The 24,350-nt window shown below is 40.7% G+C and overlaps 1 protein-coding gene across 1 annotated transcript; it reads right to left on the reverse strand.

Moving 5' to 3' along the window:
* Positions 1-15,545: 15,545 nt before the first annotated feature.
* Positions 15,546-21,433, reverse strand: LACC1 (laccase domain containing 1). The gene is made up of 5 exons (XM_009277159.2): positions 20,844-21,433; positions 19,381-19,562; positions 18,746-18,911; positions 16,357-16,582; positions 15,546-15,856 (listed from the first exon to the last, which is right to left on the reverse strand). The coding sequence occupies exons 1-5, from the start codon at positions 21,409-21,411 to the stop codon at positions 15,682-15,684; spliced, it is 1,317 nt and encodes a 438-aa protein (XP_009275434.1). The 5' UTR covers positions 21,412-21,433; the 3' UTR covers positions 15,546-15,681.
* Positions 21,434-24,350: the final 2,917 nt, after the last annotated feature.

Here is a 24,350-nt window from a genome sequence, read left to right on the forward strand (position 1 = left end):
TCGTAGGAGGATCTGGAAAGCAAAGCCAATTCATTTTTGCAGCTGATCTGTCTTCAAAACAAATGCTCCTTTAGTTTTACATATTTGACATTTGTCTGCTTCAGAACCACCGGAACAAACTCTGTTCTTATTAATACCATAAAATGTTTTCTCCTTCAGCGCAGAGTCCACACAGAGAGGAGGCCAAATTCTCCCTGATTTTGGCAGGTTTCCTGAGATACGGGCACACATGGTATGTTGTGCACACATGCCGATGCTACCTGTGCTCTGGGAGACCCCAACCCAGGTATCTGGGGCACGTGTACGCCGAGGAGTCCTGCTGGCAGGCGGGAATGGGGGAGCTGGAGCTCAGTGCTGCGCTGACGCAGTCCCCAGCTTTTAGATCACAGCTGGCGCTGGTCCTACCACACAGAGGCTGCCAGGCTGAGCTAAGGCGTACGCTTTTTGGTGCAGGCTAACCACATAGGGAGCAAAGGATACAGAGCCTGGCGCACTGCGGTGCCTTGGTCTCTCGCGGAGGTCTTAGCCCATCCACCAGTGGGAAGTACATGGTTTGGCATCCACCCACACTTAAATACCAGTTAAGACTATTCCCGCTGCTGCTACCAGCTTGTTCCGACACTTCGGGCAAGTTAACTTCCCTTCATCTGGGAGAAAGAGAGTTCACTTATTGGCATAAAGCTGTTTTTTCACCACTCAGAGGTCTTATTTATAGTCGCTAATGCTTCTAAGCACCTTGAGAGAAATGGTTTTATCATTACTTTTAGTAATAACATTGGACCAGTGTGGTGGAATAGCCCCAAAGGCTGCACTCGCGAATCAAGACTTCCTCGTGGCAATCGATGCTGAGATAAAGTTCACCACAAAAATCCCATTAATTTCCATATGTCACTGAATTCTCCAGTCATCTTGGAAGAGCCTTTCACTGGAGCACAACATCTGTTCTGGCTCAGAAAGATGGTAGCAAACATCAGATCTTAATTAAAACTGTGTGTACAGTTGTGGGAGACATACCGGTACCTCCTAGAAAAAAAGGATCTTAATGGCTTTGTTCCCAGGTGCTGACAAGAAATGCCTGTTACTGTCATTGTCTTGGTGAATGCTGAGTTTGTCAGAGTCAAAACAGAGTTCAGAGGAAGGGCAGTAAAAGGACTCTGCCCCCTCTTGGCAGAGTGTCCCTTGGCTGCAGAAAATAACCTTGCCCTTCACAACCAGCTTGATAAGAAAGGCCCGCTAGACCGCGTTTCAGAGGTAACAGATGTAGGTCACACGTTCAGCATGGTATCTGTTAGGTAAAGGGACTTACACTCTACCCTTCTTTTCACTACACTGGAAATATCTCTCTAAATATAATGACTTTTTTCAACCATGCACAAATCAGAGTGTTCCTTCTACGTTAGCTATTACATTCTCCATCAGGCTCACAAATTGCGGTGCAAATATTTCTTATTCTCAGTTTCCCTTTTTTTGCAGACCTGGTAGCAGAACTAACATAGTGATCATCTCACTCAAATGTGAATATAACAGCTGACTATTTTCAGCATTTGACCCTCACTTGGGCACTGCAAGCTTCCCAAAAAGTAGAATTTCATGAGAACTCTGTTCTAAAACTTTTTTTGTTTGAATGAGACTGAAGCCAAACTGGAAACTCCTCAGAGGATGCACCATTTGCTCATGCAAATTGTTAAAACATCAGTTTTAGTTGAATTCATTCAATAAAAGGACCTTTGCAGAGCTCTTCAGGATCTATCGTGATATAGATATAAAAAATGAATATTCAGAATATGTAAGCGAGAATATGAATTTCACTGAGCATCTGCTGAAGGCTTCCATGGTTCCCACAGCCCACCAAGTCCCTCTGAGGCCAAGCAGTCCGTGAGTTCTGGATCCCCATTCCCAAAACATCTTCTCAGGAGGTAAAATAGGTGCTGTTCTTATCTAAATGCAGTTGTCTGCCGTGTAGGTGCCCACACCTGAGCCAGGTGGCTTAGATGCCTTTTGTAGCCAATGGAAAGGGCTACCCAAGCCAAAGGGCCAACAGGCCCTTCTGGGTGCAACTTGTCAGACCTAAATAGCTTAGGATGAATATGAGTGGCACCCAGCTTCTCTCTACTGACTATAACGGAGGTCTTGGTTGACTAAATCAAGTGAAGATGTCAGTATTTCATCTGTCTGAGGTCAAGGAGTCACAGAATGATTTAGGCTAGTCTGGAGCTCCAAAGCCCTACTCAGAGCAGGGCTAACTTCAAAGTTAGATCAGGTTGCTGAGGTCCTTGTCCAGCTGAGTTTTGAAATATCCATGCCTGGAGATATCATTGCCTCTCTGGGCAACACCCTCACTGGGAAAGAAGAAAAAATAATCCTTACATGCAATCAGAATTTCCCTTGATATAACTAACCGCTGCCCCTTGTCCCTTCACTGTGCAGCATGAGATCCTTTCACTCGGGGTTAGTCTGGCTCTGTCTTTCTCTATAATCGTCCATTAGGGAAGGCTATAAAGGCGGGAATAAACCCCATCTTTGGTTTCCTCGTCATGGGGCAACAATCATCTGTGTATTCTTTGAAAACTCAGTAAACTCCAAGATGTTTCAGATTAAGTACTGCATGCTCAAATGCTGGGATTTCCCAGAAAAGCTTTTTTCTCCATCAGAAGATTTATATCCAGCTCTAGTGCTGAAGTGGGAAGATTTAGGCTAGGCCACTAATTTATTTTCTATTTTGGGTTCATCCTTCCTTTGATAGCTGAGCTGGATTTACACCTCTTGGTATAATCTGATGTTGGTACAAGCATGTGTTTTGCTGTTGGAGGCATAGCACAAAGGCTGTCCCACAACCCAGGATGTAACTCCTTCCTTGTAGGTCTTTCAGTCTATATAAAGCACATCATAACTGAGTACAAAACAGATAGAAAGAGCACATAGGTCACAACTGCACGGCTATGTGACTGTGTAATGAATCCTGTGAATGTACTTAGGTTTTAAGTTACAGCCTGTTTTGATTAGTTCCATTTCTTTTCTTCTCCTTCTAGCAGTTTTGTGATCTGCTTGTTTTAAAGAAAATTATTAAACAAATAAAAACAATGCAAAACTCATCCTGTTTTATTCCTGTTTCTGTTAGGTAACTCAGTATGATAGTACAGTAAGTCAGCTCTACAAGATAAATGTAAAAAAGCTGATTTTCAATCAATTTTTGTTTTGTTATGGACGGTGTTGACATAAATGCTGACCATAATTAAGAGTTCATTCTGGAGCCGTTGTGCCTTTGCTGAAGGCAAATGAATGATGGCATAGCCTCACATTCAGGAAAGTCCAGAATTACAAAAATGAAGTGGATAAAATTAATCAAAAATTCAGAAGCCTGGTGATTTGTGTCCTTGTGAAAGCCTAGGCAGATCATTTCATAGGGTTTTATTTTAAAAAGAAAACAGGAGCTGCATAAATATGTAAATGAGACATCCAAGAATGAGCAAGCGGGAGAAATATTATTGCTATTTGTCTGGCTGGCCTGATATATGTATATTAACAAGAACAAGCTTGGAGTCGTACATGGCTCTTGTGTGCATTTTTAAACACAGATGCATAGCTGAAAGTGTGTGCCTATGCATGTAAATAAGTGATAAAAATATGGATGGAAGCATATGCACTCAAGTGAGTTGGCACCTCTATTCAAAGAGCAGAGAAATCTGTATGTTCCATGAGTTCCTTTAAATGCCAAGAATCTTTCTTCCTGGACTTGTCTGCATATTCTCAAGCACAGAACAAACTTCTGAGATACTGGAGACCTTCAACTTCATTGCTATGTTTCACATTTTCTGCCAATAATTCTATGCTCCCTCTCAAAATACTTCCCATGTGAGATTTCCATGTACTGATCTTACCACCATATTCTTCCCCAACAGTACTAATGCTTGTTTTCATTCAGGATTAATTTCTTGTGTTAAGAAACTATGGTAATCAGTACAGAGTAGAGTTTGGCCTCTTGAAGGTGCCCCCCTATAGACTGATAGACTGAAATGATAGGTTTTCCAGGTCCAGCTCACAGAGCACCCTTCAAAATCCAGGTCTAGTTCCCAGTGTAGTGGCTTGAATTGTACCATCAGCATCACCAGTGAAAACCAGTATCATCTCAGTTTATACCAGATATGCTGAAAATAGTTAGAAATTAATACTAGATAATGGAGAATGAAGACTGCAATGCACATCATTAAAGAAAGAAATAACGAGAGAGGCTATGAGAGATTTCTTTGTGATCACTTGCTGGGAAAAAATGAGCACTTTGAAAATGTTAAGGAAATGTAACAGTGATGTACTAGAGTTTCTGGTAAGAAAAGATCAGGACCACTGGCAATGGTCAACTGTGAATAAAATATTGTAATTGTTACTGTCAGTTCTGCAGGCCAAAATGCGAAAACAGGCATGTACAGGGACACTGAAGAACTAATTGGTCTAATTTGTCTTAACAGATAGGAATACTGAGGACACTGTAAAACAAAAATGGAAGAAACATCAGAGTACTTTACTCTGAAACAAAGAAGTACATTGAATTAGAAGCTAAATATTGATCTAGACGTGCAGGTGATAGGAAACGAAGGAAGCTTCTTTCATTAAATTAACAGTATGAAGCAATTTTCCAAGTAGTTCCAGTGCAGCAGTCCTACAGTATAACTGATAAATCAGGGTAAGCTTTCATCAGAATCTCATCTCTAATAGTCATCTCAGTCTGTGAATCCTCCTGGATAGCCTCTGAGGGCAGAAAAGAGTGTTTAAAAGGGATCTTATTTTGCAAGCGTCCAAGTTCTCTCCTCTCCCATAGGTCACTAGCCAAACTCAGGAGGATAGTATCCAGAAGGTGGCTTTCACCTTTTAATCCACACTTCATTTTGCAGCTTCTCCTCCTCTCGTCCTTTGGCCATCAGTCTAATTAGGTCTCCCATGGGAAGTGACGAACTCCAATCTTCAGCCAAGGCACCAAAGAACTTCAGAGTATACATCCTGTATGGCAGCTGAAAGACCAGAACCTGGCTGACTTAATTATAAGGCTTTGCAGTCGAGATGAACTACCAGCCTTTGGTCCAATATAGTTCCATCTTTCCCCATTTAGTAAAACTAATGCCATATTTGCACCACCTACCCAAGGGGTCACACTAAGTCCCTGCGTTTTCTGTAGAAGGAGGCAGCACTGGGCAAGCTTGGGTACCTTAAGAGAGTGTGTGCAGCCCTCCAGGTTTGACCAGAATACATTTTAGCCCCAACCCTTTTTGGATCAAGTGTACTACCTAGTGCTCTCTTCCACTTCTTGCACTAAGATGAGGCTCTGCATGGAGGGAGAAAGGAAATGGCCCTTTGCATCCTGCAGTCTTTGTGCTTTTTGCAAACTCATACGGGAACAAGGCACAGCACTGCCCTTCTCCTGTGAGGTCCTCAGGCCACCTTTAGGCTTTTGGCTAACAATACTCCATCCTCCTCCTGTTTTTATGGGAGGTGTTGTGCGCTCTGTAAACGAAGTGAATTTTCCACTCCAAATTATCTGGGATTATTCACTTAAATATTTAAACATGCTCTCTTTGGTAATGTTTTTACTCTTTATATTCTTGTTTCCACAAGCTTTTATTCATTTTTTGTTGGCACTTATTCTCCCATCAAGAGGATTTTGAACTCATGTCCGTAACCACACTTTCAGTTCCCAAGCAGCATACATGGGGAAAGGTAATTCATATCCTCCAGTCAAAGGACTAATCTGATCAATCACAGCTGATGAGTAAATTTAAAACACAAACAAAACATTTGCTTGTGACCCATACTCAAAGCTGAAAATTTTAAATACTCTCCAACTCAAAACACACCTATGAAAACTGCAATCTGCAAACAGGAGGAGAAATGCTACAGCAATTTCAAATTGTTCCTTCTGCTCACTTCATAAATAAATAAGAATAAAAATGCTGCTTCCCGCAGCGGATAAGGCAGGAAGTAGGAAACAGTCCAAAATTTCCTGAGATGGTCTGTAGAAACTGCGTACTCAGACAGAATTTGAGAACAAAATGGTCAAAGTTGGTTTTGCTCTGTTCATTAAACCAGATGACTTGTGAAAAGAGTAACTGAGAATGTAATTACTACATTATTGCAACAACACTGATTTTTATTGAAACAAAGGGCCTTACCTATGGCTGGAAATTTTGACTGCTTACAGAAGAAATTTTTTATAGCGTGCTTCTTGCTAGAACAAAAATGTATCCTGACATTCCTATGCCTTAAAAAAGTGTGCAGTTCACACAGCGGGCCTTCTAACAGCAGCTGGAGCCAGTCTAAAAATGTGAAAGGGCATTACAGTGTCCAAGGGTAGACAGCTATGACTTTTGAGAGGCATGAGGGTCACAAACTCTTGCAGCACAGCTCCCAAAACAACTCTGTGTCCCATGACTCATGAAAAGGGGCTGTTTTTTCTTTGCAGATGCTGTGCTTTTGGGGTGCGCTGTGACTGACCCAAACTCAGCTGCAGGCGCCACCCAAACACATCTTAGGCAAAGCCATGGGACTTCCATTCTTTGGATGTCTCCTAGAAATCTCCCCCTTTCCTTTCTCAATTTTGAGAGCATCTGGCATGTGTCTCACAGCTCTGAAATTCTGGGATGGCGCTTTCAGCGCCTGGAAGTTTGGCACAACCCTACAGGCCTCTTGGTCTGTAGATCTTACATATCTAGAAGAGGATCCCTTCAGATCTTTGTGCTATGTCTGCAGAGTTGCCCATCTTGTGAGCTATGCTAATGGCATTACTGTCTCTACTAGTGGCATTGCCCACGAAGAAGAATAAAACCACTGTAAATTCACAGATTAGAAGTTTCTCCTTAATGCTTTCTTATGAGAAGTGTGGTAATAACAGGATATTCAACTAACCACTCCAAATCTTGAAGGATCTACTAGTACCAATATGCCTAAGCCTCTCCCCAAGAGCTAGGCAGGATCAAAGATACCAGAAATTTCTCTTGCTCCAAAAGAAGTAGTGCTCAAGATGCTCGGTAACTTCCCATTGGGCAGACTGAAGCAAAATACATAGTAGATACTGTGCAAAAAATCTACTTTGACCTATTCCATGTGTTTCTAGCAGAACCCAAGATAACTGGTTCATTCCTCTTCATGATCTGCCTCTTCTCAGCACCGCAGCCTTGCCCAGAGTCTTAGGTGGTAGTTTCACCATATTTAGCACCCGTGCCCTCTCTTCCCTCCTAGGACTGACAAGGAGGTCAATCTGCCTTGTCCACTGTGAAATTATTTCTGCCACAGTAATTAGTATGGCTGAGAGTAAAAATGTTAATGGCAAGTATTCACACAGGAGGGCACTTCTCCCTTTTAGTCAAGATGTTCAGATGGGTCCCCATAGCGGCAGGGAGCCTGGACTTCTAAGCAAGAAGTTTGGGATTTGCTCCATAACAAACAAGAAAAGATTCTTCAAAAATGTTAAACTCTCAGCTCTTGAGCCAAACATACCTCATGCCATTTATTCTCACAGCTAGCTTCAGAGAAATATTATGATAGAAAATCTTCCAAGTCTGCAGAATTGGGCTGTTAGCCAAGCTGAGTGAACTTTCAAAAAGCAGCTTCTCTTCCATATTTTCAGTCCAGAAATACTGCTGCAGTGGGCGAGGGCAGATTTGCCCATCATTGCAATTATTCTGGACCCAGCGAGGTCCCAGAGTCCTGCACATAGATAATATATAGAGTGGTCATCATCTGCCTCCCTCAATTAACTGTGGTCCTCCCCCTGCTTGCATAGATTGGAAGCTTGTGAGTGCATGATAGCAGGAGTTAAATTAGGGATGAAGAGAGAGAAGAACCGGGGCACGTCCTTAAGCATTCAATACTCCAACTTTTCCAGGTTCTGGGGAAAAATCCTGACCACACAAAGAAGCCTTGATAGCTGTAGCAACTGTGGCAAATAACTACACATAGGAAGATGCTTGGCAGCACTGCTCTCTGCTTGGACAATATGGTAGGGGGCCATGTTTCCACATGGATAAACTCTTCTTGCACTAAATCTTTAATGAGCAGGTGCAGAAATGTCTTCATCATCATGATGCTGTCTTTTTCTGCCTCTTCTATCCAACAATGTCTCACTATGGATATCTCTTTCCGGCTAGCTGCATCCCAAAGGAGATTTTTGTTCCCTGCTTCTGTTTGTTTATAACAGCCTCCAAGACGGCTGCAGAGCCAAGGAATGACTAGCTGTTTTTTCAGTCTCCAATATTGGCTCGGTAGAAAGTGGTTCATCATTAGCCCGAGCACTCTTTAACTCACTTGCTAAAAGGAATGCTGCTGTATCCCTCTTTTCTGATATCATTTATGACAGCGGGCAAACAACCTCACCCTTTTCTTCCAGCCTTGGCCCAGTTTACTGGGGATAAATCAGTACGTACAAAGGCATCCAGCCCCAATGTGAATATAATTCAAGGGATGAATATTCAGTTTCACACATTGTTAAACTTCCCCCCCCCAAAAAAAAAAAACCTGTGAAATTATTTGTGTATTTTAGCTTCTTTGTGTCAGCTTTCCAACATCAGATTTTTAAAAAGTTTTTGCTTAAGCTAAAAATGTTCTCCTACCATAAATCCTGTGTCAGCCTCAAAAATACCAACTATTACTTCCCCCCCAAAAAAAAAAAACCTGTGAAATTATTTGTGTATTTTAGCTTCTTTGTGTCAGCTTTCCAACATCAGATTTTTAAAAAGTTTTTGCTTAAGCTAAAAATGTTCTCCTACCATAAATCCTGTGTCAGCCTCAAAAATACCAACTATTTTTCAGTTTCTGAGTTGAGCCTTCTTCATGAAGATTGCTTCTGGAACAATGTGATGGATTATGAGTTATAGCTAGGAAGCCTAAAATAAATCCTAATTGAAGTGCAATAGACTATGACTCTCTTGAAAAAGAGGGAATAGAGGGACACCAAGGTTATTCAGTTAAGGTTGCTTCAGGCTTTTTTTGTACCAAGAAGCACAACTTTGCAAGCCTACCATAAAAAACAGTCCCTCTACAAAGTTCAAAGGTCACTCTCCTTCTAAAAAGGCATGTAAGTGAGAACTGATTATCACCTAATTGTCCTTAATAGGGCAGAATTTAGAGACTTAAGAGCTGGAAGGATTATCTTAGGACAGACTAATGGAGCTAAATATCGCATGTAAAACTTAGCTAAACATTTACCGAAGGGAACATTACAATCTACAGTCTATGAAGGAAATATTTACTGAAGAAATAAGAGGATTGGCTCATGCAGATAGATATACATAAATAGTAAGATGAGCTCTGCAGAAGACAGGCTCTCTCTTTTCAGCATGAATTGAGATTTCAATATTTGTTTTAATTTGCAATGGCACTTCTTCAGTTTTAAATGGTTTATTTCAGATTGCTCTTAATATTCAAAACAGGAAATGAGGAGTTGTTCTGAAAGATGGATTGAAACGTGTCATCCTGAAGATGTTGAAACTAGCCATTAGCTTTGTCTGAATCTTTACCCTTTCTCCTGCGAGAACATTTTGGCTCGAGCAGTCTGATTTTGCAGCGCCTGCATTTTCTGACATACTTTTATGTTAAATAATAATATAAACTAATGAAGAGAAGTCAGCTGCATTTTGCACTTCCTGGCCAATGTATATGCAGGCAGTCTCTTCTTAAGAAGCCATTCTTAAAGGGAATTACAGAAATATAATTGTACACCGGACAAGACTCTAAAACCCAAACCATGTTGCTCTAATGAAAACATATACTAGATAAGGAGAGTGTGCAAAGTTATCTTTAACTTTCCCAGTCTTGTGAAAAGCAAAAAATTGCTACTGACTTACAGCCCCTAAAATCTCAAGTAAATGCAGGGCTGCTCAGGAGATTTTTCCCAAAATATCTCACCGTTGTGGCATAATATTTTTATCACAATGTCATTTATGCCAGCAGCAGATAGGCTGAAGAAATGCTACAATGTAAACATCGCTATCAAGGCCACATCTGTGTTTCTGCCATTGCCAGTACCGAGTTACATGAGCCGGGATGTTTCAGTGCTGGGGGAACTTAAAGTTGCAGAGTAATTGAGGGAACTGAGGAAGATCTAAGCATCAAATATAGCAAGAAACATCTGCAAGCCTAAAGGAGCCTCTCTAACACGCTTCTTGCTCTGCTCACCTTTCATGTTCTGAAAGCTTTTTATGGGGATGATATAAAGGAGAAAGCAGAGAGTCAGAATAAAATTGTCTGCATAACCCTGTTTTATTTAATCGTAACTTTATGAAGCACTTACTAAAAGCACCTATTAAAACCAACCCAAAAGGGTTTGAGCCACCTGTCACAACTTTCTTTGTGCAACTGAGTTTTTTGTGATTCATCCTTGTGCAGGAGAATCAAGCTCACAGCTTTCACATAAAGAATACCAAAGCAGAACAGAAATGTTTTCCTTTAGCAGCGATGTACGCTTAAATATTCCTTTAGGATAGAGCTCAGTGCCTAAAGAGAAATGCTAAGATCTTTATTTCAGATAGGCAGGGCTTTCTATAGCTGTCATTGATAAGGTCACTTTGAACTGAAACATCTGACCAGAACTATGAATCGCTGCCTAAAAATATTGCATCACATGAGAAAAGTGAAATTATACATCTTGAAATGCAAACATTACTTTCAGCCTCCCTTATAAAATGCTTGTTTGGTTTTATGTTAGGTACACCCCAAATTTTTATGTTGCAACCTATTTATTTCAGATGTTTAGGCCTTTGCTAAGTGTAGAAGAGGCAACACCAGAAAAACAAATAGAGTAGTTAGTAGTTGTGAATTACATTTGCACAAGAAAAGAGGAAATGATCCCTTAGATAAAATTAATTGTGAAAATGAACTCTCATAGTTTAGTCACATACTGATTTTTGTCTCAGATCTCTTTTCTGTTGCAGGAATCAAATGGAAATCCATGCTGTGTCTTTGCTCCCATGATTGTCAGAATTCAGGTTGCCCTGGAGACACGATGCCACATTCGCAGAAGGGGAAGAGAGAGACCTCAGCCCTGCTGTTCTCCGGGGACCATGCTCCCGACATTCTTCTGTGGGCCTCCTTTGATCCCCAAGAGCTCGCAAAGAGAGCCAGCCAACTATTTGTAATGTGAGATGCTACTGTAAATTAAACGCTTACTAATGAAAGATCAGAGGGATCACTTTAAAAAGCTAGCTTCCTATTTCTCTGCATGCCTTTGGGAAATACATAATCACGCTTTTTAGCAGCACAGCCACAGGCACTGTATATTTAAAGCAAGCAGAGCAGCAAAATCTCTTAGTCTTATAAAAAGGTGAGACACTGGATAACAATTAGTAACATCCTGGATGTAAGAATATACCCGATTAGGACAGTTCTTAAATCCACGTACATTTCTATCTGAATCATTCATCTGGAAACACTGGATAGTATCTGCTGGAAGTGGAAAGTAGAACAAGTCAGCCTTACAGACAGAGCTTGCTGCCAGTCTTCGGAGGTATGTAAATCCCTCAGCAGGTCATTACATTATTTCCTCTGTCACATATAGGATTTACTGCGCCCGTCAGTGCACTGTCCTGTTATATTGTTACACAAGAGGCTGGAGTTCAGGGAGGAGTTTGGTACTCGGAGAACAAAAGCCTCGCACACATGACATCAAGGCGAGCGCACACGCGCACCCCCTCTGAGCCTCGGGACAAATGAGTGCAGCTCGTCTCCCTCTTTGCATCACCCAGGCAGCAAATTGAGCATGGAGTGGAAAAGAGGACAGCCATGAGGGAATCTAGGAATATTGACTTCTTTGCCGTGCAGGCCGGAAATTGGGAGCTCTTGCGGAAACCGGTAAAATGGGAGTGGGTTGGAGGATACTGATAAAGATCCTGCGCTGAGGACAAAAATTTTCACACTGCTGCTAAAAGAAAAAAAGGCACACGCCTGCAAAAGACAGCAACACTGGTGCTGCTCTGCGCAGAATGGCATCTATTTCCTCCAACACCCTGTGACTGGATTCACAAGCCTTGTAGGGCGATTGTGAGCGGTGCTGGACAGAAAGACAGCAATGCGCAGGAGATAAGCATGAGGAAAGTAAGACTGGAGGCAAAGACGACCACTTTGCAAACTGTGTTACTGCTGGGGAAAGGAGACACCTTCCTGTAATTGAACGCTTGTAATTTGGGAGGAATTATATCCTTTCTGTGAGTCGAGATGTGCCCAAATGTTTTGCTGAAGGTCCAGGCTCATGACTTCCGAATTTGCTGCCGCTCACAAACACAGCCATCAAATGCAGAACTCAGACGAAGGAACTGTCTAGCCCCCATCCTGTCTCCTCGGGTTGTCAGTAGAAAGAGACTAGCAGTCACTGATGGGCCTAACCTCTACAAATTTATTAAAAACATTTTTCATCTAACCTACTTAATATTTTTCACCTTTGCCATACCTGTGGCATTAAATGCCACAGTTTGGATAAACATTTCACTAATTATCTCAGGCTTTGATCTGTGCCTCTGAAGTTGCACGCTGCTTCCCCAGGCACTGGAATCAGAAGTCTGTGTTGGAGCTGCCCTTTTTTACTGGAATAGTGAATAAAGCCTTTCTCAGACATGTTTTGGTACACTCCGCTCAAATATATAAATGTAAATGAAGAGGCCCATATTCAGAAACAACAACAGCAACAAATGTTAATCGCACGGTAATAGCTATCAAAACCAATATTCAAGGTGATCATGTCTTGTGGTCGCCTCAGGGCATACCACAATCATAATTAAGAATGTTATTTAATAACAATAATAGGGTGAATGCAGCTTATAAATTCATGGGCAAGGTTAATAAATGGGATCTGGCCATTAGGTAGGTACAGCTGAACAATTTACGAAGCATTTTAAGAGCTTCCCTAGAGGTGGTGAATCAGGGCTGATCTGCTTGGCTTCCTTAGTGAGCAACAGGAATGAAAAGTAAATAAATAGAGATGTGAAACAGCTTTGTCTCAGTTTTATCATGCCCTTCCTCTAAACTTTATTTTTTTTAATACCAGAATTAAAATACCTTTGTAGCAAGGACTTTTGAAAGAAACACTGTATGATACAAATCCTAACCTGTTTGGGGACTGAATATTATTATTATTTTCTTGTTGGTCGTGGAGTTCTCCACGTCAGTAACCCATGTAGAAAAGGCTGCTTCCTGTCTTGACAGGTTTACGGTCTAGGTAATTCAGTGTAAAAGAAATAATGAACAATGATTGTGGTAACAATTTGTCTTCTAAAAGATAAAGCCTTTGGTGTTTCTGCTCATTCTGACATGCTCTCCAGCTTGCACCATCCTACCGTGACCTGTAAATGGTATTTTTCTAAACAGAAAGTCTCTGCTGTCATTCTTGAGCAGGTATGAACAAGCCAGGACTTACTATCAGTATCGCGCTACTGTTACTTAATATACTGTTGAGCATTTGAACTGCAGTAAGTAGCATGACTGCAAGGTCTTTCTACTTATTGCAAAGTTAAATGCTTTAGTTTAAAACCATCGTTGTGGTGAGATGGGCTTACAGCAGGCACATGGGCACCTATGATGCTTCAGCTGTCACGCAGTACCTTGCAAAACCGAGTAACTCAGCTGCTATTGACAACATGCTCTTAATCCACAAGGGAAGAGGGTTAAGTGAAGGGCACTGACAGACAAGCTTTGGCTGAGCGTCAGGCGCAGGGACTGAAGACTGCGTGGTGCTACTGCCCCCACAGCAGAAGGAAAGACACCTTACTCGCTTCACTGCTACGTCAATCAGTGCCCATAAAGTGGTTCACACTTATATGCCAGGGCAAAGGGACAGAACTAAAAGGTGAAGGTAGGTTGTTGGGGTTTTTTACCTAGTGCAGCAAGATAAGCCTGTCAGTGTCCATATAATTATATTATCCTTCATTTGGAGTAAGTCAATAATACACATACACATACCATACACACCACCAGGTAGTGTGCAGTAATATGCTTGGCAGCATTAAGTTGAGGAGTGCGAGTGTTGCCCCTGTTGGAACCTGAACCTCGTTTGAACCCAGCTGTTAACATCACCACAGCGAAGTTACAAAAGAAACCAAGAATGATGAAAGCAACGGTGAGGTTTTTAAAAGGTAACTGAAAAAGTAAGAATTTTTATTGTCAAGGACTGCAGTGCTACAGCAGAAGAGGAACAATATTTCTAAAGAAGAAGTAGGAGAGTTGGAAGAAGTATTTTTTTGGTAGATGGTTACAGTCAGAGGGTAACATACTCAGAACCAGGCTCTTCCCTGAGAAATACCATTCAGAGGTAAAAGAATTTTTTAAAAAAAAAAGTCTGTTCTCCCAGAGGACAAGGAAAGTTCTAATTTGGTCAGCTCTGAATCACAGCCCAACAAAATGAAAAATAGATTACTCTTCAAGCACAGATACCAGAATAACTTGGCAGATTATTATACAGGCAAAAGTAGCAGCATATGCTGTACAGTGCTTTGCAAAATGCATGGTTTGAACACCCATATATACAGTGCAGCCAGGGATGGCAGTGCAGCGTGAGCGAGCACTGACCTCTAGTGGACACAAAGCTCTAGAATTGGTAAAGATCATTGAATTCAAAATAGAAAATATGTCATGTGGACAGTTGTCCCAAAGCTTGTGCTTGGCAACTCTGCAAGTTACAGTCAGCATAGTTTTAGACTTGACTGTTGGATGGAACTATTAGGAAGCTCTCACTGTCTGTGTGTCAGGAACTATCATGGCTATTGCAATGTCTAGAGGCAAATTTTATACAGCCAAAAGAAAACATTGCATGCTTAGAATTTGCTTAACAAGACAGATAAGTAAACTATCAGTCAGTAAAATTAACTGATGCTAAATTAACTGAGGCTAAATTCACTCCCCTTTTTAGACATTGATTAAATAACTGGGGACTGTTGAGACTGTCTCAATGGACATTAGCAGAGCACCAATAGTTTAAAGAAAAAAATTCTAAGGAAATATTAACATACATGTCATATCATATTAAGAGTCTTAGTCCTACTTTTTCTACAATCAAAAAATACAGAATGGTGAGGGTTCATATATTTTCAATGTCTGCTCCAGAGGAGCTTGCTTGCTTCTCACTTTCAAGTTATTTTCCATAGGAAAAGCCCTGTAAGTGTTTTGGAGCTCTTCTTTACACTAATCCAAAGAAGAAAAACAATCCTAGGCACATAATTCCATAAGGCTAACTGTCAGCTGAAACTACCAAGGTTGGGTGTTCTCAGTTAACATGCAATACAGGCTTCCCTTCCTATATCAGTAATGTCATACTTAACTTCATTCAGAAGTTGCATCCAGAAACTAATGAACACTTTGGTTTTTTGTGCTTTCACCACCTTAAGACAGTGAGGTTTCTGCGATATATTTGGTCAAGAAGGCAAGACAATGGGAGCTTGCATCTGGTCTCGCAGAAGGGCTTTGTCACTGGGTGTGGGTTGTCCTTGTTTCCTTTAGACCCTGTCCCACACCAGAATTATTGGCCCCACACACTACACATTTCTTCTTGCCTCAGAATGGCAGGGAAGGGAAGAAGCAAGAGAATCTCAAGACCCATGAATTCCCTATTGCAAGTCTGTGAAAGGAACGAGGAGGAACTTCTACGAGGAGAGCAGGATGCCAGGCAATGCACGAGACTTATTGTCTAAATACTATTCGAGAGTAAGAGATACTATCTCAGTCTTTGATTGATATGAAGCCAATCTGTGTCCCAAAGTTAGTGCCATCACGAAAGTGAGAGTAAAATTTATCAGGGTGGCATGCAGTACAGAAAGTGATATTTTGGTTCTGGTCTGTGACAGAATCATCTTGGATGTTCTCAGGAAGAATCCCACCGCTCTCAAGAAGAATCCTTAAAGAAAGAAAGAGAAAAAGAGAACAATATTTTTTGTACATCCTCACATTCCTTAAGACACTATCATTCAGACAGCACCTCAAGTGCCAATTGAACAAACTGTGCCAATATCATGGTTGGGACTTTTATTTGCTTTCCTTTTTTTAATTTTTTCCACTATTAGACTAAAATAATTGCTTTTCTGCAGCAAATAAAACCACATTTAATTTGAACATTTGTCTATAATCCATGAATTAAAAGTATAACAGTAAAATAATAATTGAAACCCAGCAAAGGTGAGCAGATATCATTCATTCAAAGGTATCATTTGTTGATCTGCAAAGTACTGGAGAGTACTTCAAGGTGGTGAGGACCCTCACCATAATTAGGCTGGATAATAAAATATCAATATAATTATTAATAACTAATGTGGAATTAGCCTTTTGCTCTTTTGTGCTGAGTCTACTCAGCACAAAAAAAAAAAATGTACGTCATGGAAATGCCCTCAGTAGTCTTACCGTGTTGCTCTTCTAATATCGATATAAGGACTTGCAGAGTCAAATAGTCTCACACACTTTGGATCAATTCTGTGAAATTCTTTAGCTGATTCGTGAGGAAGTTTGTAGCAGCAAGGTCCTACAGATGGGCCCAGCACCACAAGGATGTCTTTCACATTACAGCCATATTCAGATACCATAGCATTTACTGTGGCCATAGAAACTCCTAACAATGTGCCTTTCCATCCTGTAAGAAATGAGAGGTTGAAAAAAAAATTGCATAAATCGACTCTTTAATTTTAGAGTAGCTAAAATATATGCTATTATTAAAGGTACAAATGAATAGATACTTATATCTAAAAATAAATCATTATATCTAATAATAAATAATTGTTTTTTTTAAAAAAACAACACATTAACAACTGTCAGTTTGCTGATATCATCATTTTGTGGAGATGGAAACTAGAGAGAAGAGTTTAGATTAGGAATTCAGAATTAACCAAAAGGATGTCTTTCACATTACAGCCATATTCAGATACCATAGCATTTACTGTGGCCATAGAAACTCCTAACAATGTGCCTTTCCATCCTGTAAGAAATGAGAGGTTGAAAAAAAAATTGCATAAATCGACTCTTTAATTTTAGAGTAGCTAAAATATATGCTATTATTAAAGGTACAAATGAATAGATACTTATATCTAAAAATAAATCATTATATCTAATAATAAATAATTGTTTTTTTTAAAAAAACAACACATTAACAACTGTCAGTTTGCTGATATCATCATTTTGTGGAGATGGAAACTAGAGAGAAGAGTTTAGATTAGGAATTCAGAATTCCTTTTTCCCAGTGTCCTGGTTTGGGCAATTAGAGCATACCTTACAGCTCCTCTGTGCTTGAAATGTTTACATGGGAATATGACAGCAGAAATATGTTACAGTCAGAAGTGTGTTTCTGTAGTATGCTGAAAATGTTTTTACTGTTATTTTAGAAAAAAAAAGAGGCTCAAGCTAGAGGCATTGTTTGGAATAGACAGAAGAAAGCCAAGCTTTGAGTTCTCATATCTCAGTTTGAGTCCCAGGAAGTCTTTGCATTGCACAGGGAGTGCATCATACCAAAGGATAGGATATGCTAATAACTTTTCCTCTGCTTTTCTACATCCAAAGACTGAGATGACCTTATACCTAATTGTCCTTATTTATATACATAGCAACGTGTTCAAGTTAAACTGAACTGAGGTGGGGTTGGACAGGAAGGAAAGGATTTAGGAAAAGATAACTGGAAGCCTGGCAATGACTGTGATGTGGGAATGAAGGCCAAAACTTGGGAGATGGAAGGTAGGGGTTCAGGCTAGAGCAGGAGGTATGGTTGGAGAAGGCAGTGGTGTGGGTTGGGGAAACAGTGTGGTGTGTCAGGGACTAGATAAATGAAGAGGTAGCAGAAAAAGGAGCAACTACAGATTTAAATATTTTACAATAATTAGGTTTGAACACTTACAATGTAAAACTCTCAAAACTTTCAAGTCTAGATAAAATTCCCTCCATCCCTTCTCCCTGTTAAAACCCGCCACATTCCCCTCTCCTCCCAGACAGGCATGCCACAATTCTCATTCCTCTCACTTTCTCTAACCTAAGCTTGCTAGGCATGGGGTGGGGGGACACACAACAACTTTATTGAAGGAAAGTCAAAGTTTTGATCATCTTATGATGACTCACAAATTTGAATTTATTTTGGCTTATTTATTGAATGCATGAAGAATTGTATGAATTAGCTGGTATTCACAAGTCCTAGGCAGAGGTGAAGCTTCCTATCACATCAAGGGGTGTACTAGCATCAAAGCTGAGGAGAAACTCTCAGCTGTGCATTCTCCTTGACCTCATAAATACAGACTTTTTTATAAAATGAAACATCCCCAGCAGGAAAATCTCACCACAGGATACATATTCTAGCCTAACAGTTGGGACATCTTCTGAAGTCAGACATAACCCCTTTCAGTTTTATTCTCATTTGGTTTGAGTCAGACAAATATTTCTTCTGATCCAAAATGATTTTTGGGGGCATTGGCTTTGTAGCCATTTTTTAAATATGAAGTTAGACAGAGCACAAAAAAAAAATTATTTGGTTTTGGCTACCAGATCAGAAAAATAAATGTATAAATACATAAATAATAACCATTACAGTTACAAAATTAAAAAAAAATACATAGCTTGGGAAACAAACTAGTCTCAAGACTAATCTTGTTTTGACAGGATACAAACTTAACAGGTCAGGGTCTATATTGTTATGTGATCTTGCATTTATTCATTCTCACTCAGTGCTCCTTTGGTTGCTAATTTGTAATCCTTAGTCCAAAACTCCCTTTCCAGTGGTCTCCTAGTTATTTTGATCTCCGTGATTTAAAATTCCTACCAGAATGAGCAGCACCGCAGGCTTTTCTGACAGGATCAGCAAACAGCACAGGTATGCAATCAGCCCCTGGAGCTGCTATCGTAACACCTTTCTGATTCGTAACTATTCCATCATAGCTGTCAGGCTCTGTCTTTCCCATAATACACACAGCATTAGCATGATCAATCTGTCAAGACAAAACCAGAATACGGACAGTGATGTGGCAGCAAAAAAAAAACAGTTCTGACTAATGCGAGGATTTTTCTTTGGCATGAAACACTCTTCTGCACCAACTGCTTATGCATGGAAATCAGGCACTCCCTTGTTCAAATGCCTTGCAGATATATCAGTAGAAAGCCACCATCGAAGTGGTGGTGTATTTTTCTTTTAAGGGAAACTGCTCTGATCATTTATCTGATTATTCTACTCTGTGGTAAGTTAAATGTTAGAATATACTTGGAAGAAACAGTGCTTCTTCTCCATATAGTGCCAAATGGCTGATAGTTTGGATGGCTATTCCCAGATAAACTGCCAGTATCAATGTTTTAATTGTCCTGCTTCTCACAAGTTCTTGCTGAGAAAGATAAGAATAATGCCTACAGTTTCAGCCAGTGATACACAAAGGAAGTACATAAATCCATTGCTGGATAAGATACCTTGACTCTGTGAAAAGTCTCTGGGTTAAATCCTGCAGCATTAGCTAGTCTGCGGAGATTTTCTTTAACAACAACTTGTGGGTCCCTCCGCTTGGAACTGCTGAAGAGATTGCAGGAGCTTAGAGTTGGTATGTAGGAGATGCCACCTGTCCTAGTGGTGAAGCCATGTAGGAAGATATCATCTGGCAAGGCAAAAAAGAAAACAAACAATTGCTTTCAACACAGGACCAGACCAGATATAACATGGTTTTTTACTGAAGAGACCTGGAATCAGCCAATCAAGCTGAGTATCGTTTTACATCGTATTTAGCTGTGGCATTTAAATTTAAGGATGCTAAGTCTCCTTCTTGCTCATAATTATAATCCTCTGAGGCCAAGGTAGAGGGGTTTGAGCAAGAAGGAATCCTGGCAGATTTAGCCTGACTTTTTGCAGAGTTGTAGTGCAAACCCTAGAGAAGAGGTAACTCACTGAGGAAATTGAGAGTAGATTTTTAAACAAATGTTCTAAGGTGGCATGTCCCAAGCTTTTTTGGCAGGTGAAGTACTAGTCCTCAAGACTTCACAGAATCTCAAACATCTTTCTAAAGTGCACTGAAAGCACTGAGAATTTCTAGCGTTATTGAAAAATCCTCTGTTTTTATGGTGTGGATCATTTATTGTGGCCTCATGCACCAAATGCAATCACTGCTTTTGGGGGCAACGGGAGGGAGGGGGTCTGCATGGCAAAGTTGGACACAGGAAGATAGTCCCACAACTGGTATTTTTGCTGTCTTAATAGCTGGCAAGCTTAGTGACATAATCAGAGTTGAGATTCAAAATCTCTTTTACGTAGTGTGATCCTTTCAAAGTCAGTCAAAAACTTGGAGCACAACAAAGGCAAAGATGGCTCTAAGGAACTCATGTTCCTTTCAGGCTCTGGATCATTTTAGACATATTTTTAGGGAAAGACAGTTCCAAATTTTTGCAGTAGCAAACCTCTCAGCTTTCCCCTGAATCCTCTGAATCATGAGACCCCATGATCACACCGCTTGAGAGACATGCTGTAGTAAACCGGGTCACGCCATGGCAGGGACATTGAGACATCAGTCTGATTAACCAGGCATGTGTGAGGCTGCAGACCAGGAGAAACTCCTGTCCTGCCTTTCCAGAAGATGATGGTAACTCTCAAAGTGTGTAATTCCCACACAGAGGGGAGGAGATTTCACTGTCTGCAGTAATGCTCTCACTAAACCTGGGCCTGTCTTTCCTCTGATCATGCCCCATGCCTGGAACAGACTTGCCAGTCTTTTGCTGTATCTCTATTGACACTTCCCCCTCTTATAGACATGATACACTATTGCAACATCAGATAGAGTTATTTGCCACCTGAAGACATTTCCAAATCTTACCCATTTGGCAATTCCCTTGAAGAAGGATGCTTGGGAACAGTCTCTGTAAAATCTATTAGCTGGGGTTCTCTTTACCTGGGATCAGGGAAGACCTGAGGATGGTGAGCTCCCCTTTCAGGCTCGGCAGGCTTTCCAAGTACAGCTGAATCTCACTTCGGATGAATGCCACGTCCTGTGTAGGAAGTGTTTGCTCTTCACTCCGAGGTTCAGCCATCTGTAGGTTTTCACAATCAGATGCCACCTGTAAATCCTCGAATTCAAACTGGTAGACTGCTGTAAAGAGATGGTCTATATATACTTTCATTAAGTCTTTTCTTAAGGTAGGGAGAATAACTTTAATGATGCTTAGGTCTTTTTCATCCAGTCTTTGTTTGATGGTGTACAAAGCAGCAGCTGTGGTCAGAGCACGTACCACCTCCAGTCTTTTCTTCAGACTCTGAACCTCTCTCAGAGCTGGAAGCAAGGACTCCTGTTTACTGTTCCTTTCACTCCCCTGCTTCTGGCAACACATGACATAAACAAATGGAGCAGGGATGGAAGAGCATTTTTCAATAGTTTCCAGCGTGTTACGTAGTAATCCTTGGATGTTGCTCTGCAAGTTGGCTGGTAGGCTGAACAGATCTAACAGTACTGCTTCCACCATGTTCCAGGATATTTAAAGATTCCTACAACTGCCACGTAGTCAGTACCAAAACATGAAAAACAAACAAAAAGGCAAGATGGCATCATTAGTCCAAACACAGAATTATGTTATTAAGGCAATGCATTCAGTGATACTGTGTAGAGAAGGTGGCATAGCAGTAATTACCATCCTAGGATTTCCTCACTGCATCAGAAGAAATTGCATCAGAAGAAAAGTAGCAGAAATGGGAATTATCATGTATTTATTTAAGTATTTAGGTATTCCCCTATCACCCTGCCTACCTCAGGTTTTTCCCAGGTCAGGGATGATAAAAGGTTAGTACATAACATTAGATTTATTGAATCAATTAACCCACATTAGCCTAATGGATCTTCTTGACCTCTGACCGTTGGGCCCTTCTCCAGCTCCCATGAGGCGGTGGAACCACATACAGAGGTCCCTCAGCTTGCTGGGACCGGGGGATTTTCTGTAACAATTTTTTTGGAGGCATTTTACACACTTCTTATTGAGGTGGGGCTCATGTCTGCTACCCCTCCTGGCAGCAGGGTTGAGCACAATGACATCTTTCCCACAGGCCTTCACAAGACTTTTTGCACTTCTTCCTTTTGCGTTACCAAAAGTACTGACTTTCTAATTTCTGACTTCTGTGTGGAGGGGCACATGATCGGTACAGTTCTTCTTTTCAACACGCACAGGAACTCAGCACAGGTTACTGAAACTTTACCTAGTAACACAAGAAGCACACAGAACTAAATGAAAATAATATAATACCGTGCACAACTTCCTGCCTCAGTTTTTTCACTATGGTAGCTGCGCTCTGCTCTGATATCAAGACATGTTAAGCTTATCCAAAATCATCCTGTAGTTCACAGCTTGTCTTGTGGCCCATGGTGTAATTCCAGTTTTGGTGGGTTTTGGGTTTTTTTTTCCTTTTCTAGACTTTGTTGATGCAAGCCCAGCTAGGCTGCCTACCTGTGGAAACTTCTCCAACATTGTCTCTTCCTCTCTCTGTTGCTATAGGAGCCTATTTTACATATCCTCTAGGAAGTGTCTTATTTTCTTTTCTCTGTCTGTGATAATTTTTCCGTTTCCTGTGCAAGCCTCCAGAGGTCTAGAACAAGACTAGATCCCTTTGCTTTGGGAACCTTGAACAGACGGCTATTCAGATTTCATGACTAAATACGGTTCTTGATCTAGGAGGAATACATGCAGCTTTATCATCAGTTGTAAGACCCCATAATCATTTAGAGTATTCCTTAACACCACCGTTGTTTTGCACAGTAACAAATTGTGCATGAATATTAATTTTTTTGCAGGAAAAATAATATCTTCGCAGGAATAAAGGACTTGAGAATCTTTTAAGTCTTTGAAATCAATGCTCTGCTACCAGAACTATCCGTATCAGATAATGCCTGGCACTATTTTCCTGCCCCAAGCCCTCGTTCTCCTGTAACTGCATGCATGCTCTGGCTTCACACCACTTCATTATCCTGCAAAAATACTGCTTCTGTGTGCACTTGCGGCCTACTGCTATGGCGGACCTGGTGTCCTCCTTGGCATTTAATGGTTGACAATGGATTCCCAGAGTTTCTACACTCAAATGAGAGGTCAAAGACCTTTCTGGTTTTAATGGATCGTTTATTTGGAGTAGGTTTTACAGAAAACATTCTGTATTTTCTTCATTGTTCTTTCCCCCAGATTGGAAGAAAAATAATCCTGACTGAAAACGATGTTTTCCTTTCTGCGAGTTGAATGCTTACAAAGGTTAATTAGTGACTATCAAAACAGGTGAACTAAAAGTATCAAAACATGACAGCAGATAAAAGCATCTGCCAAGGAATTTATGACTCTTGATTTTGCTCAAAGTATTATTTACACACAGCTGATAACAGATTTCAGAGAAAACAGCTTGCTAAGGAAACAGTGTTGAAACAGACTCATGTCAAAGACCATGACTTGGGAAATCAGCATATTTCCTTCCCTACCCTGACACTCTCTGTGGGAGGCCTGTAAGAATACGACATGATCCCAATCCAGGTACAGCAAACAGCCCCAGCAAAGACAGTACAACAGAGGGGTGTAGTGGAAAAACAGATCATTCCTGCACTTCAGATATGTCAGTAGTGGAAAGTAAGTAGAGTTCATTGCTGTCCTCTTACTTCCCCAGAAGAATACCACCAAAGAAAGGGTAGAAGTAAAGTGTTTGTGGAGGGAGAGGTAATTGCCTACATTGTTATTGTTGTGTGTGTATTGCAAAAAGTCCTCAGGAACAATTATTGGGATGTACATAAAGAAACAATGGGGCTGATTCACCCTGGTATCCTTCCAGTTTTGCACCACAGAGTCCTACTGAGGTCACTGGTGTCAGAAGTAAATTTGCTTACAGTCATAGTAAAATTTTTTGACTGCTTTCTAAGTCCCCCAAACAAAACCTTTCTCAAAATACAGGCTTGCCAAGCACAGCAATGTTTTAGCTTATGAGAAATTCATTCATGGTTACTCAGGTTTTAAGTAACATGCTGTACAGACCCAGTGTTCCACAGAAAGTCTCACTGCATGTAACCGCATCAGGAAAGAACAAGTGCATTTATTAAGGAGTTGTTCATTTCAGTACACAATGCAGGGCAAATACTTGCACAACCTTGAAGCCAAGGCCACCCACTAGCTGTTTCGTTCACTCTCTGAAACTCTGTCAGTATAAACATTTGGAGGGTAAAAAGATTCTCTTGCACAGACATCAAGAAAAAGAAAATCAAAGAAAATGATAGACAACGAGAAGAAAGGAGAGGTGAGGAGGTTAACAAGAGTGAAAAGGAGAAAGGCAAAGTGAATACAGAAAAGAAACAATGAAGGAAATAAAACCAGGCTGCAGAGAAGAGATAGCTCAAGGTAGAAAAAAGATCCAAAAAGCAATTTTCAAAAACCCCAGAAATCTAATT

Source organism: Aptenodytes forsteri, unplaced genomic scaffold (genome assembly GCF_000699145.1).
Source record: "Aptenodytes forsteri isolate BGI_AS27 unplaced genomic scaffold, ASM69914v1 Scaffold145, whole genome shotgun sequence".
Classification (NCBI taxonomy): Eukaryota; Metazoa; Chordata; class Aves; order Sphenisciformes; family Spheniscidae; genus Aptenodytes; species Aptenodytes forsteri.

Bases quoted from the DNA above. Each gene is read 5' to 3' on its own strand.
- LACC1 (XM_009277159.2), bottom strand. From the start codon at position 21,411: ATGGTGGAAGCAGTACTGTTAGATCTGTTCAGCCTACCAGCCAACTTG. The intron at 19,563-20,843 runs GTAAAGAGAACC...TTGCCTTGCCAG, and splicing joins CAGGTCTTCCCTGATCCCAG to ATGATATCTTCCTACATGGC. The intron at 15,857-16,356 runs GTAAGACTACTG...TCTTTCTTTAAG, and splicing joins GATATTAGAAGAGCAACACG to GATTCTTCTTGAGAGCGGTG.